General features: G+C 39.7%; 1 protein-coding gene across 1 annotated transcript in view; it reads left to right on the top strand.

Moving 5' to 3' along the window:
* The window catches only part of RHOV (ras homolog family member V), a 28,108-nt gene extending 19,620 nt beyond the window's left edge, over positions 1–8,488 (top strand). Inside the window, exons 3-4 of the mRNA XM_083348283.1 lie at positions 3,787–3,845; positions 5,646–8,488. Of these exons, the coding sequence (XP_083204409.1) occupies positions 3,787–3,845; positions 5,646–6,086 (500 nt within the window). The 3' untranslated portion in view covers positions 6,087–8,488. The remainder of the gene's footprint in view (positions 1–3,786; positions 3,846–5,645) is intronic.
* Positions 8,489–15,173: the final 6,685 nt, after the last annotated feature.

The following is a 15,173-nucleotide window of genomic DNA, read 5'->3' as shown; positions in this document are numbered from 1 at the left end:
CTCCAAAAAAGAGACTTCAGAAGTTCATTCATTCATTCATTTTATTAAATTTATATGCCACCCTTCTCCCTGAGGACTCAGGGCAGCTCACAACAATAAAAATTAAAAAACATAGAGTAAAAAATTTAAAAGAGAATTAAACAATAAATAAAAAATTACAAAACAATTTAACCCAGTAAAAGCCTAATTAAATATCGTAGTCAGTCCAGGCCCGCTTGTTGGAACAACCAGGTCTTCAGGTCACGGCGGAAGGACCGAAGGTCAGGCGCCGTCCACAGCTCCGGAGGCAACTCATTCCAGAGGGTCGGCGCACCCACAGAGAAGGCTCTCCCCCTGGGGGTCGCCAGCCGGCATTACCTGGCCGACAGCACCCTGAGGAGGCCGACTCTGTGGGAGTGAACCGGGCGATGGGAGGTTGACAATGGCAGCAGGTGGTCTCGCAAGTTGCTCCATCACTGGAGGTTTTAAAGAGAAGATTAGGCAGTATTTGTCTGAAATGGTATAGGGCAGGGACTTCAACTCCAAAGAGCCAAGGTTGCCTACCCCTGGGTCTCCTGCTTGGGGTTGGATTAGAAGACCACCAAGATCTCTTCCAACTCTATAAATTCTATAAGAGCAGTCAAGGCAGTGAACCAACTCCAGAAAAGTCCTCCATGTGCTGTGGAGACTTGTGACTGTGTTCCAAGGTAGCAAAAGTACAGCTGACAGGGTGGTACTAAGGATTTTGAGGTGACTCAGACAGAGCCTTTGCCTTATTGTACCGAAAGACCCTGAGGCGATAAGGATTATTTCATCCAGAACAGGACTGCAAATGCTACAGCCCTCATTTCCCTAATGACAAAATGCCCGAGAAAAGATTAGCAGAGTCCTGTTTCTCCAAAATAAAACACTTCTCTGTACTCAAGGACACCCTGTCAATATCTCTACTTGGTGTTAAGTACCTTCTGTTGTCTCCTTTAAGACAGGATGTCTCCCTTTCCTTCATTACACACTCCTGCTAATTGTGCATTTTGCCTTGATTTATTTTTATCACCTATCTCCTCTGCTTCCTGCATTTTCAGCTAGTTTTCCACAGTTTTTACAGGAGAGTGAATTGTTCTCAGCTTTTTTCTATAAACATAGACTTATTCAAATGAGTTTGTTTGTTGGGGGCAGGGAGTTGTGGGGGCGTTTTTGAAGGTTTATTTTTAATTTTCCTCCTGTATCTCCATGCCTGTCATTTTTTTCTCTGAATACTTGAATAGGTTGTTGTGAAATCCTTTGCAGCTACAGAGGTCAGAGGACCTGACATATTTAGTTTAGAGGCGAGAAGACAAAATTTCATTATCCTCAAGTAGCAGAAAGCCACCACAAAGGAGAGGATGGAGTATTTAATCTTGGCTATTCCACACAACAGGATTGGATTGAACAGTAGGAAAAAATGTATTGATAAAAGGTGGTGGTTTCTCCCTAATTATTTCCTCAGTCCTCAATCAGTGTCCATCAGACAATGTGTAAGCTACTCACGCTCTGAATTTTGTGAACTGAATAGCTGTATTTTAAAGCTATATTTTAAAGCCTGGACCTGACCAAACTCATTATTAAGTCATGATGCCAATATTTAAATTTTTCCTTGTATTGGGTTAACAAGGAACTATGGAAATATTTGAAAAATTAGGAGGTAAAAATGATCTTAAAATAGGTTTTTTTAACTCGGCATTTAGCAGACTATATTTTTAAATGTATACTTTTTAGACTAACAAATGGCTAATGGCTTGCAAGACTATGTTGATATATTGTTTGGTTACTTATGTGAGTTAATAGATCAGCTGTGTTTATGAAAGAAATGGCATACAAGAAAATTATCTTATTTATGAGGAAAGTATTCTTTCTCAGTCAGAACTATAATTCTTGAGCTGATTTGTAAGGATATACTTAGACACAACAGACAAATAGCCAGGACTTTTTGGGCCTCACCACTGTATAGAGAAACCGAGAAACAAAAAAGGAGAAATGAGGATGATGAAGCAGATACGGAGGGGGAGGAGGGAAAAAGAGAGAGGAAGGAAGGGAGGAAGGAAGGAAGGAAGGAAGGAAGGAAGGAAGGAAGGAGAAGGAAAAGGAAGGAGAAGAAAGAAAGAAAGAAAGAAAGAAAGAAAGAAAGAAAGAAAGAAAGAAAGAAAGAAAGAAAGAAAGAAAGAGAAAGAAAGAAAGAAAGAAAGAAAGAAAGAAAGAAAGAAAGAAAGAAAGAAAGAAAGAAAGAAAGAAAGAAACGAAATTACCAGTTACCGTATATATGTCTCTGTTTTGCTTTTCCCACTCAACTTGCCCTGCTGGTTTTATCAGTTCAGATCCAATTGCTTTGGCCCATAAATGTAAGGATAGCTATATGCTGCTTTGAAGAGTTGCTAGAAGCAATAAGAGAAAAAAGGAAGGCCTTGCCAGTTTCAGCCCTAAGGGACTGCAAGCTTAATGACAGGTTGTTCTTATGGAAGCTGTTGGGAGCTGCTGGACCCCCACTGCTTCAGCAATCTTGAGAACAAGTGCACATTGCAATGGAGAAACTAGAGGGAGTTGGGAATTTTTACTCTCAAATGCCCACCTGAGAGTAGCGCCCCGCTTTCAAATATCTTACAGTATGTCACAGAGATTATGACCATTAGTGGGCTAACCCTGGTCTGTTATAGCTAAAATGAACAAAACATGAAGGTAGGTATAAGAACAACTTCTATGCCTGCTGGGTGGAGCTGTTTTTAAAAACTTTGTCAGAGTTCATTGCAATTATGCAATGGCGTTTGTGGCAAATACTAATAAGGTTTCGCTGTTAACAGTAAACAACTCGGGATATGCAGCATAGACATCAGGGCCCAGAACATCTCAGAGGTGGCAAAAAGGAGAAAGAGTAGCTGAACATGTAGACTTCTTGCTTTTCAATTGTTTGCTTTTTGAAAAGTTACTTTCATATACTGTAAAGATACAAGGACATCATGTTTAACTGTGTATGTATTTATTTGTGTTGGCTAAACATGGCATACAGATACTAAAGAGCCATTTACCAATTGGGATGACTGCAGCTCAGACCTGGTTCTGTGTTTTGGTACCTAAAGCCTTGCCTAATCAACCTAAGACACTATATCAATAATAATAGCTAGGAAGCAGCTGCACTAATCCTGGTCTTCTGTGCCTAAATAGTTGGCTAGCTTAATATGCTCCATTGTTTGACCACCATCTTTCTACCTGACCGGGTGTTAACAACACTGCCCCATATGCAGAAAAGCAGCCAAATTTGAAATTGCATGACTTTTCTGGTGCCTTCTCAGGGGCCATGCTGGCTGGAGTTGATAGAATCTATCATCTTAAAAAAATCAGATTATGAAAGGATGATCCAGAGTTTCATAATACCTCTACAGCCTACTTAGATCATAGGAACAATGGCATCCACTCTCAGTTATTGGTTCAGCACATCAATATAGATGGGGGTGTGGAACATAGATACTGGAGGACCTGGAAAAACTGGCTCATGTTTTGTTTAAGATGGAATATATACTTTTCCTGCAATTGTTTGTTAAGATGTAGGTGGCCAGACAGGCAATACGTCAATGCAGGTTAAAATTATTAGTGTATGGAGTTGGGCGTGCTTTAGTAATAAATCTTCTACACAGCATTTGCTCAGTATTTTCAAATATTCCCACTCCAGCATTTGGGATAATATTTGTGTAGCTTCCCAACTTTCAAAGAGTCCTTGATGCTAGTGAAGCTGAATGGAATACATCAATTACTTAGTCATTTTTTTCTTTCTCTTTATAGTTCAAGTCTTGGTTGATGGTGCACCCGTTCGTATCCAGTTGTGGGACACTGCAGGACAGGTGGGGCCTATAAAAGTAAAGCATATTTGCAGCTCTGGTTCAAACGCCATGCTAAGGATGATATCAGAAAAAAAATAATGAAAATAATTCAGTAAAAAAATTACTGACATTCAGTAACAATCTACAGCATAGTTCTGGCATACTTTTCATTAAAATAATATTTCTGTATTGGAGAGACACACAGTGTTTCCTTCTGGCGAGTTCTTGTGTGAATTAACCTTTGAACTGAAAATCTTGTAGTTGTATAATATGCTAAATATGTTATGGATGCAGTCTTGCATTCCTGAAAAAAAAGCTGGGTTATAAATCTAATGAACAAACAATACAGTTTTCTTGTTTGTGTGACTTATGGCTAGCTAACTGAGATATATTGGGGGGCTTTTTGCAGCAAGAATTCCCTTTGTGAAATATTATGTCTGGAGGCCGATGACTTTTTAAGAGAAGTATGAACTCTGAAATTTAATTGGGACATGAGTTTTGGATTTGATTGTTTGTATGACTGAGAATGGAGGGACGCGGTGGCTCAGTGGGTTAGGACGCTGAGCTTGTCGATCAGAAGGTCGGCAGTTTGGCGGGTCGAATCCCGAGTGCCGCGTAACAGAGTAAGCACCTGTTACTCGTCCCAGCTTCTGCCAACCTAGCAGTTCGAAAGCACGTAAAAATGCAAGTAGAAAAATAGGGACCACTACGGTGGGAAGGTAACAGCGTTCCGTGCGCCTTTGGTGTCTAGTCATGCTGGCCACATGACCACGGAGACGTCCTCAGACAAGCGCTGGCTCTTCGGCTTTGAAACGGAGATGAGCACCGGCCCCTAGAGTCGAAAACGACTAGCACGCATGTGCGGGGGAACCTTTACCTTTACCTTTACCTTTTATGACTGAGAAGCCATTTTAATGGGCATTAAAAGTCTCTCCCTTCTTCAGTGGTCTAGTTATTGAATTAACCTATTTTTGAAAACATCATTTGTTAACTAAGCCACAGTCACTGAATTTACACATAACACTAGCCATTGATTGGGAGACCTTAATATTTTGGGAGCAATGGCACATCTGGGATTTTGAGAGTATGTTCTGAATATGCTCAGAGAATGGCTGCCAGACGGGATATGTCTGATTCACAAACATCCATTTTACAGAAGGCAAAATGGCGAAGTTATTCTCTACTCATCACCTGCCATATTTCTCCAGGATGTTTCATAACACCTCAGCTTTTTCCTGTTTTTCGCTGGCCACATTCCAGATAAAGCACTTGGCTGTAGCTATCTACTGGTTTTATTTTCTAAAAATCCCTCTGGAGTTTATGAGCAGCCCAGTCTAGAAAAAATTTTGGGAATAAAAAAAAAAAGATGCATTCTTGGAAACTATATTTGAGGCTGAAGATTATTGGCTTCCCATATATTTATTTCAATGATCAATGTTCCAAAAAATAAAATCTGAAGACCAAAACAAGCTTCCACTGGGACATTGATGTCCTATCCCAGTTAGGAACTCTGGCCATAAGCTGTAATGGTAGAGTATACCCAACATGCTAAGCCAAAATATGTTTTGTTTCATTTTAAGCTTAGTGTGATATGTGAAATTGAACAATTAATTTTATATTTAGTGGCTATTAATTGGCTTTTGTTTTCCTCTTAAAAGCACTTGGGAAAACTCAGATGATTTCTAACCTTTCTATGATTTTGTGGTTGAAAGTTCGGCTTTGGAGCTTTGTGGCAAAGACGAGATTCAGTGCCTACTAAGTGCAATTAGTACAGTAAATGTTTGACACAAATTGACCTCCATGTTTCTTTTCCCTGTATAGGAAGACTTTGATTGCCTCCGCTCTCTCTGTTACTCTGACACAGATGTCTTCCTGGTCTGCTTCAGTGTTGTAAACCCCACCTCCTTCCAAAACATTACAGAAAAATGGATTCCAGAAATAAGAACTCACAATCCCCAAACACCAGTGGTGCTAGTAGGGACACAAGCTGACCTGAGAGATGATGTTAAAGTCCTAATCAGCCTGAACCGCTACCATGTCAAACCTGTGCCAAGAACACAAGCAGAAGACCTGGCTGAAAAAATCCGAGCTCAGACTTATGTAGAGTGCTCTGCTTTGACTCAAAAGAATCTGAAGGAGGTTTTTGACACAGCCATTGTTAGTGCAGTTGAATACAAAGCCCAGCAGGAAAAGAAGATGACAGCCAAAGGAATCAAAACTCTCTCTAAATGCCGATGGAAGAAATTCTTCTGCTTTGTCTGAAACTGACTCCAATAAGAGACATTTGTAAGCCAAAGTAGCCTGGAGCATAATCTCTTGTTGGATTATGGTGAAACTTGCCTGGGAGACAAGAAATAGAAGTGTGGCATCAAATGGTACACGCTACCTTAAAACATCTGCAATGGGATGGTCTGATGCTGATGTACTGAGTCCAGCAGCCAAGTTAATTTATATATAATTGAGTGAAACTTGATTTAACGCTTCAGTTAAGTAAATTTGAGAGTTATATCTCATTTTCAAGTTGTAATAATGAATAGAGGGGTTTCTTGATGCAGACCTAAAACTTCCACTTCAGCCCTCTTAAAAGTAAAAGAAAAGAAGCCCTCACGATATAATTGAGGATTAATTCATGTTTGGGGTGAAGAGTGGCTATGTCACATCCTTAAAACAACACAATATTTCCCAATGAAATTATGTGGGGAAAATGCCTATGGCTCAAAAAAGACAGTGTGATGTAGTGCTATTCTAAGAATATTTGGATTTACATGTGAAAAGCATACCACAAACTGAAATACTGTAGGAAATATGTAGTTAGATACTGTATGTGTGGATGTTTGAGTGGGAAATAATTTCTGAACAGGAAATATAGTCTGGGCATCCACTGAAAAAGATTGATGTGTGATTTGCTCTGATGTAAACTTTCTGTGTGAACAAACTTTCTGATTCACTTTTAAACTCATCCTTAGAAAGTATTTTAGCCTAATCAAAGTTTAACCTGTTCAAACTAAATTCAAGATTAGAAGTCCAGTAGCTCTGAGTATGCATTTTTTTTCTTCCCTTCACATATTCTTAGACTTTCCATGCTAGGCAAACTGATACTGTGTTGCCTATTTGAATAAGATGCCATCCAGTACCGTGCCAATAATGCTGTTTAGCTGGAAGGAAATGAGCAATTCCTGTTATATCAGGGATTGGGCCCTAAATCGTATTCCTTTGTATTTCACTGCTAATACCAAAGGCTTTAATGTTCCCTCCCTGAAACCTGTAGCAGAATAATCAGGTTTACCAAGTTAGCAATTAATATTTATGTTGTGTAACTATTACAGCAAGATGAAGTTTACATCTGAGATGGGAAGATAACCACACATTAAAAAGACTGAATTAAAAGCATGCCAACCAAATCTCAAAGGGAACATATGACACAGTATTTTCCAAAATCATAAAGCAGCGCTCCCCAACCTGATGTTCTCTGCTGTAGGTACATTGGGATACAATGCTCATAAATCTATAGTCCAGCTATGATGAATGTGTATAATGGGGGAATAATCCAGCACATCTGAAGAGCATTAATTGAGAAGAACTATTTCTCTGGGAATTGATAATGTTGACCCCAAAGCGCCAGAGAGTTGACCAATTCATGTTCTATTTCTGGCACATGTGCAGAGCAGTCACTGAAAAGGAGAGGGGTGTCTACTTCAATGGTCAATAAAGGAAAAAGGAGATTGCCACCTTTGACAGCATTCAGGTGTGGTAATGTTGCCGTTTGAAATGATACAAAACAAATTCTACTTTGAGTCAGATAAAAACTGAAAATAGAGGAGGAAAATGGAGATAAAATATGAGAGGATAGCAGAAAATGAAAAGGGGAAGAGGCATGTGATAGAAGAGGGAGAAGTAAGTGATAGCAGGGAGGGAGAGGGAGAGAGGGAGAGAGAGAAGGTACAAGGTAGGCAAAGAGAGGAAAGGAAAGCTATACAGGTTAGTGCATTATGGATATTGGAGTTGAAACAAGCTTGTTGATCCTACACGTTCTGTACAAATTATTTCCATAGTTTGGAATGACATCTGGATACATTGGATCCTTCCCTAGGTATCCTACAGTATAAATGCATATAGATAGTTGAATCAAATATCAGTCATATTGCGAATCACATCCAAACCAGATATGAATGCTCAAATGTGATCATCATCTCTACATCCTTTTTTGCCACAGGTATGTACACTGGGAAACTGAGCCATGACTACACTCACCTTTGTGGTCTGCGCAGAAATGTATCAATGTCCTGGAAATGTGTCATTGTGGAAACAGCCATTGAGCATTGCTCATTCCATGTGGCATACTTCAGTTTTGCTGTATAAAAAGAAAATGTTTACAAGTGGGTCTTTATGCATTTCCAATGGGCATCACAAAAGAGTCTTGGAACAGCCTTAGCTGAGGATCAGACCTCAAAAGTAATGTCAATATAGCAGGAATTCATAGGTACCATCTTATGTTTTCCCCCTTTTTATTCAAAATTAATTAGGGATATTTGATTATTGTTGTTTCATATTGATGGTACCCAAAAATATTCTCTTACAGGAAAGAAAGAATGCTTAATCCATGCTGTTATTGCCCTAGAGATTGCATATCATTCTTTTTTCTGTATCAAATAAAGATATTCTATTTGAACATAAATATTGTTTGCATTGGATTATTTCCTCTGTTGTGCTATATAATGCAAATAAATAAATAAAAATCCCAATGAAGACAACTTCACGTCACAGACTATTGCACTCAGCTATTCATTTAGATAACGGGTATTACAGATTGCATATTTAAAAATCACTTTTGATCACCAGGAAATTCATTTTTTTAAAAAAAACTCATTACAACATGAGACATGAATTCCTCATTAAAGTTCTAAATATTACATAAGTTAAATTAAATAATACATCATTTTTGTTTAAGCATACACACAAATTGGTAGTATTAGTATACAGATGTTGCTCAGTAATCAGTATATTCAAAAATCAACACAAAATCACGTGCTCAGCAAAGAGAGCATTTAGGACCTCTAAAACAGGTCATCCAATTGACAGGTTCTCAGGATAAGCACTCTCTGAAACCTATGATGTTCATAGCTTATAAACCTACCATGGAATAGCACATGCATAGTTATAATGAACTAAAATCAAAAAATGAAAGCAGAAACTCTGAAAAAAGGTCACACACTCAAGCATAGAATTAGATGTGTTAATGTCAATAGAATTTCTCTATACAGCAGTGATGGTGAACCTTTTAGAGACCGAGTGCCCCAAAACAGGCCCCGCCCCCACCCTGCCCGCTCTGCTCCCACCTCACCCCCAGCCCACCCCGTCCTGCTCCCCGCCCCCTGCCCTACCTGCCCACAGCGCCACCCACTGCCTCCACAGCCCGCCACAGAGTGCCCAGGCAGCCCAGTAGTGCCATGGCAGCCACGCCCTCTGCCTGCACCCTGCAGAATCAACTGTGCACGACAGGGCACGAGGGCGGAGTCTTGTCCCCGCTGCCCGGCTGCCATGTTCTTGGCTGCGCTGCTCTGCGTGGGCCGCATTTGGGGGTGACTCTCCTCCAGGGGGGCTGCTGGTGAGGTGGGGCATGGGTGAGGTGGGACTGGGGTGACGGCGTGCATGCCCACAGAGAGAGCTCTGAGTGCCGCCTCTGGCACGCGTGCCATAGGTTTGCCACCACTGCCATAGAGGTTATGTGGCTGATTGGAATGTAGACATTATGATTCTGGCCTTGAACCATTGCTCCAATCACTTGTAAGAATTGCAGCTGTCTGAAAACAAAAACAAATGGTCAGTCCCTAGCTTTTGGCAAGCATCTACATGTTTCAGCATCCAGGAATCCTTTAGTAATCATGGAAAAACAAAGTCTGTCTACCAATGTGTGATGAAATCTGGATATTGTAAGCAGCTCACCATTGCGTGAAGTGAAAGTCAGTATGCGCAGGTTTCTTAAGTAACAAAACAGCACCTGAATAATTACATGATTTAGGTTGTAAAAATATCACAACAAACAAAAATAAAAATACATCTCACAAGCTTTTATTATTTATACTTTTTCTCCCCCCAGAAGGCAGTAATTAGAAAATATCTGATCATCAAAACTGCTGATTGAAATAAATTTTAGGAAGTGCTACATAAAATCTGAACGATTTGCTGCTCTGTGGCATCTTGAGTTATTTCTAACTTAGGTAAAAGGTAAAGGTAAAGGTTCCCCCGCACATGCGTGCTAGTCGTTTCCGACTCTAGGGGCCGGTGCTCATCTCCGTTTCAAAGCCGAAGAGCCAGCGCTTGTCCGAGGACGTCTCCGTGGTCATGTGGCCGGCATGACTAGACGCCAAAGGCGCACGGAACGCTGTTACCTTCTCACCGTAGTGGTCCCTATTTTTCTACTTGCATTTTTACGTGCTTTCGAACTGCTAGGTGGGCAGAAGCTGGGACGAGTAACAGGCGCTCACTCTGTTACGCGGCACTCGGGATTCGACCCGCCAAACTGCCGACCTTCTGATCGACAAGCTCAGCGTCCTAACCCACTGAGCCACCGCGTCCCTAAGTATTTCTAACTTACTACCTTTCAAATGTATTGGCATTACAGCAGCCAAATTAGCCATACCCAGTTTGACTGACAATTCCAAGAATGGCAGTCCCATTTATCTAAAAAGTACCAACTAATCTAGAGCCCAATCCAGATTGGTAAAATATAAATCATAAATCTACATGGTAGAACTTCATTCATCTGATAACCTAAAACTTTTACAGTCAAAATAAACGCAAGGTTTGTTTGCAAAACTAAACTTTTTCTAGACCTTGATTTTTGGATAGCTTCTGTCCACATGTTTGCACTACAGCACAAATGCAACGTATGTCTCTCCTACAGGAGAAGAAAACTTAACATGTTTCTGAATTTTGTTGAATAATAACTCTCAGAAGCCACCATCTGCATGGCCAATAGTGCAGTAACACACAAATGATCACACTTTTTATGCTTCTTCTTTACAATGTGTGTGGATCCATATTTGTGCAGCTGGAGGCAGCCTTTTAATGTTTTTCTTGTCACTACTATTGAAAAAGTGGCCAAGTGTGCCAGGAGATCACAGAATGGGAAAAGCCAGATATTTGCCCTCTTGGATTGTAAGGATTTTAAAAAGCAAATGCTGTGTTAAGGCAGATTTGCCTTTTAAAATGGGAAGGGAGGAAATGGGAGGGAGGCTACATTGTTTTAAGTTTTAAAATGGAAGGTGCTTCTGAAAAACCTCCAAACTCTCACAAAAATACGTTTGGTTTGACTTTACTAATGCCACGCCCCCCCAAACCATTAGCTCTAGTTTATCCAGCTCTGCTCTATATAGGATGCTCCAGGGGCTGGCTCTAAGTCCTGCAAATACTCATAATGCAGATATTGTGCTTGCTGTTCCTTCTCAGCACCAGTGATAACCAATCTGTGAAGGACACCTGTTTCATTCAAAGCCAGAAAAGAACTGTCTTATTCAACATTTCAAGAGTTAGCATGATTAAGCAATATTATCTGGACCTGCACCAAAGCAATTTGGAAGCATTTAGTCAGTAGTTATAAAGAACACCTGTTTACAAAAGATCAATCTTGCTGGAAAGTGTAATTATACAGTCCAATACCAGGCCACTGCATGCCAGCAACCAGTCCGCAGAAACAAGCAAACCACACCCTCTCCAGTCCGTAGAAACCAGTCTCTCTCCACATAACCGGTCCCTGGTGCCCCAAAGATTGGGGATCTCTGCTATAGCTGTTGAAGCTTTGTCAGACAATCCTGCTTTCTTTTAGGAGTAAGCAATATCATACAAAGCATAGAAAAAGTGAAGAAATCAACAGAAGATAAGAAAAAGGGTATTAAATTCAATTTAAACTTAACCTAATTCACTATATCTCTGCCTGCCTTTCTATCTTCATAAGCAGTCCTTGTTTCCATATATGCCAGAACACAGATTCACACATTGCCTTTTGGTTTTAAAATTCTCTCACCTCTTGGAAAATAAATTCCAGCCAGCCACAAGGGCCTTGGTCTTCTTCTTTCTCTCAACGCATTTACTCTTTCTTAATATATATTTGCTTTGCAGATCAGATCTCTTTCATTCTCTTTATAAGCTATATAGGGTTTTTGAGTTCAGTTCACATTCATTCTTCACTCATTCATTCTTATTTCACTCTTTTCTTATCTTCCCCCACTGCAATCAATTTACCATTGTGTTTCTTTTGACATAGTCCAACTCTCTGTTCTATGTAACAAAGCGGGCAAAAGTCTGCTGTTATATACAACTACTTCCTCTGCCTTCAATGAACATTCATTGATCACATAATAGGTAAAGGTAAAAGTTCCCCCACACATGCGTGCTAGTCATTTCCGACTCTAGGGGCCGGTGCTCATCTCCGTTTCAAAGCCAAAGAGCCAGCGCTTGTCTGAGGACGTCTCCGTGGTCATGTGGCTGGCATGACTAGATGCCAAAGGCGCACCGAACGCTGTTACCTTCCCACCGTAGTGGTCCCTATTTTTCTACTTGCATTTTTATGTGCTTTCGAACTGCTAGGTTGGCAGAAGCTGGGACGAGTAACAGGCACTCACTCTGTTACGCGGCACTCGGGATTCGACCCGCCAAACTGCCGACCTTCTGATCGACAAGCTCAGTGTCCTAACCCACTGAGCCACCGCGTCCCTAATGATCACATAATAGCACATATCAATTAATTTTGTACCAGCATAAGTTAATATTTCTCTATCCTTTTCCTCCTCTTTAATAAACATTCTATTAAGATACACATTTTTATCTGCTTGTTTCAATTTTTTTACCATTTATGTATAATTTCCATCTGTTAACTCCATTTCCCCAACAGGCATAATTGCCTTCATCTTCAGTGTATTATAATAGTATTTGTATCTATACTCCTTGTTGCATAATAAAATCTTTCATTCAGTTGAAGAGAATATCTATAGCGCAGGGTTCAACTGTGTTTTTGCACTGATGATGTTACCTACTTGGGTAATAAGATGTCTATAAGCAAACAAACAAGTTCAGAAAGCACCAAGAACTCTACAAAATCTATCTTACATTAACTCATGGGACATTCGCATCCCAACAAAAAGGCAAAATCTCAAACTACCTTTATTGCAGACATAAGTTGTTATAATTTCACACAACACATTTCAAATACTTTACACACATTCATCACTCTAAATAAAGGATGAATCACATGTAAGCCTAATTTGACTGATTTCAAAAGGCTTCTATAAGGGATAAATTCAGACTTCTGCTCTGGTCATGGAAAAAAATCTGAGTTTGACTAATGCTTTATATATATATATATATATATATATATATATATATATATATATATATATATATATATATATATATATGTGTGTGTGTGTGTGTGTGTGTGTGTGTGTGTGTGTGTGTGTGTAACTTTATGTCCCAGATGGACTATCTTGCAATTCTATTTTTCTCTTTTAATTATTTTCGCATGCAGCTCAAGTTTCAATTATTTTTCATATCACCTTAAGCCAAACATTATATCTGAACCATGGAACAATTGTCATACAGGGAGGAATAAGCTTACGTATTTCTACGTCACTCTCCATACATTTCCACAGATTTATAGTTAACCAGAAATTGCTGTGGTGGCATTATCAGTAAGGAAGACAAGTTTTAGGTTGCTGCAGTAATAGCTGTACCCTGAATCAGACTACCACAGCCTTGTAGGCTGTGAACTTTGCTATGATATTCTCTGCCCTCACACATCCAGTCTGAGTCTTAATAAAGATGGGCAGGTAGAACTTCTTTCAGGAATGTCCCTCTTCTTTTCTCTGAGATCAGTGCTTTTTTTGTAAAAGAAAAAGGTGCCGGAACTCACACATGTCATACAACCCGCCATGCCTACCCTACAAGGTTCTATCCAAAAAAGGTGCCGGAACTCCGTTCTGAGCATTCTATGAGGAAAAAAAGCCCTGTCTGAGATGATCAGGTAAACTGTACCTGACTGATGCTTCTAAGTACAGCATTAGCAATGATGGAAAAGCACCCAGAGTCTCTGCTGCCTACCAGACACAAAGGTTCCTCTCTTTCTCAGCACATTGCTTTAAGGTGATGTTTTTCCAACTTGGAATTTTTAAGAGCTGTGGGCTTCAAGTCCCAGAATTCTCTAGCCATCAAATTAAAGTTGCCAAATTGGAAAGACACAGCTTTAAAGGCTTAGTTTCTCCTCCTCGCTTTCCTTTTCCACTTCTCATCTCAAGGTGGAATGTTAACAACTATCCATTTCAGTGAGATTCTTCTTTCCAAGGTAGGACCAAGCTTTGAAAATTCTCCCCCCACCTTCCAAAAATAATCTCAAATCCGACTTTCAATGTATGGAAAATTGTAAATGATGATGTTGACCTGTGTCTGAAATACTTCACTCAGTAATGCTGATGAGACCACAAGAGAATTCACACAACTGTGCAAATTACGGTGGCTTTGAGATAAAATGTAACTGATTTTTAACAGCCATGATTCATTGTCTTCAACTATTAACAGTGAAGGACATTATCATTCTCTTACAGACTATTCAAGGAAAAGGCAGCATTGCTCTGAGGTATTAGCAATATTACTATTCATCTGGTCAGCATATTTAGAGTGTTTATGTCAAAAACCATTAGGATTTTTTTTTTACCTTAGCTAATCATATGTTTTCATCCCTGATTTATTTTTCTATTTCTATTTTTTATTTTTTATTGAAAGCTTTTGGTAGAATTAAAAGCTTCTAATTTCTTGACTTCCTTCTAGCTCATCTTTCCCAAGCACAATGTCCTATATAATATATAGATGGTGGGAGTGATATGTCATTTGTACCCTTTGCCATATTCCCTACACACTCTTCAACTTCCAAATAAAACATTGCTTTTAAAAAGATTAATGTGGCATATACTTGAGTAGAGGGAAATAGCCAAAGACCAGGTTGACAAGGGGAAGGAACTAAGAAGGTCCACACAAAACCCTAGTTGATCAGAGACTCCAGCTGATAATCAGCAGTTTGCTAGATCACAGTCTGTTGGAAGGAGAGGATAATGCTCAGGTATTGCAAGCTTGTTCTATACAGTATGTAGCACAGCTCTGGTTCTGAGAAGGGAAGTTCTTTTAAAAGGCCGTGCTCTTTAAAATTAAACCTGCTCACTCATGAAATTTACAAGCCCCTTCTTCTCTAGAGCTTCCCAAACACTGATAAATGCTTTATTGTTCTTTTGTCATTGTGAAGCTCAATTGTGCAAGCAGGGGAAAAAAAGGAGGGTGGGGGGGGGAAGGGAGAAGTATAATTCT

This window comes from Vipera ursinii (genome assembly GCF_947247035.1).
Source record: "Vipera ursinii genome assembly, chromosome: 1".
In the NCBI taxonomy this organism is placed as follows: Eukaryota; Metazoa; Chordata; class Lepidosauria; order Squamata; family Viperidae; genus Vipera; species Vipera ursinii.
Note: the sequence above shows the minus strand (reverse complement) of the source record. Positions and strands in the feature narration are given on the sequence as shown.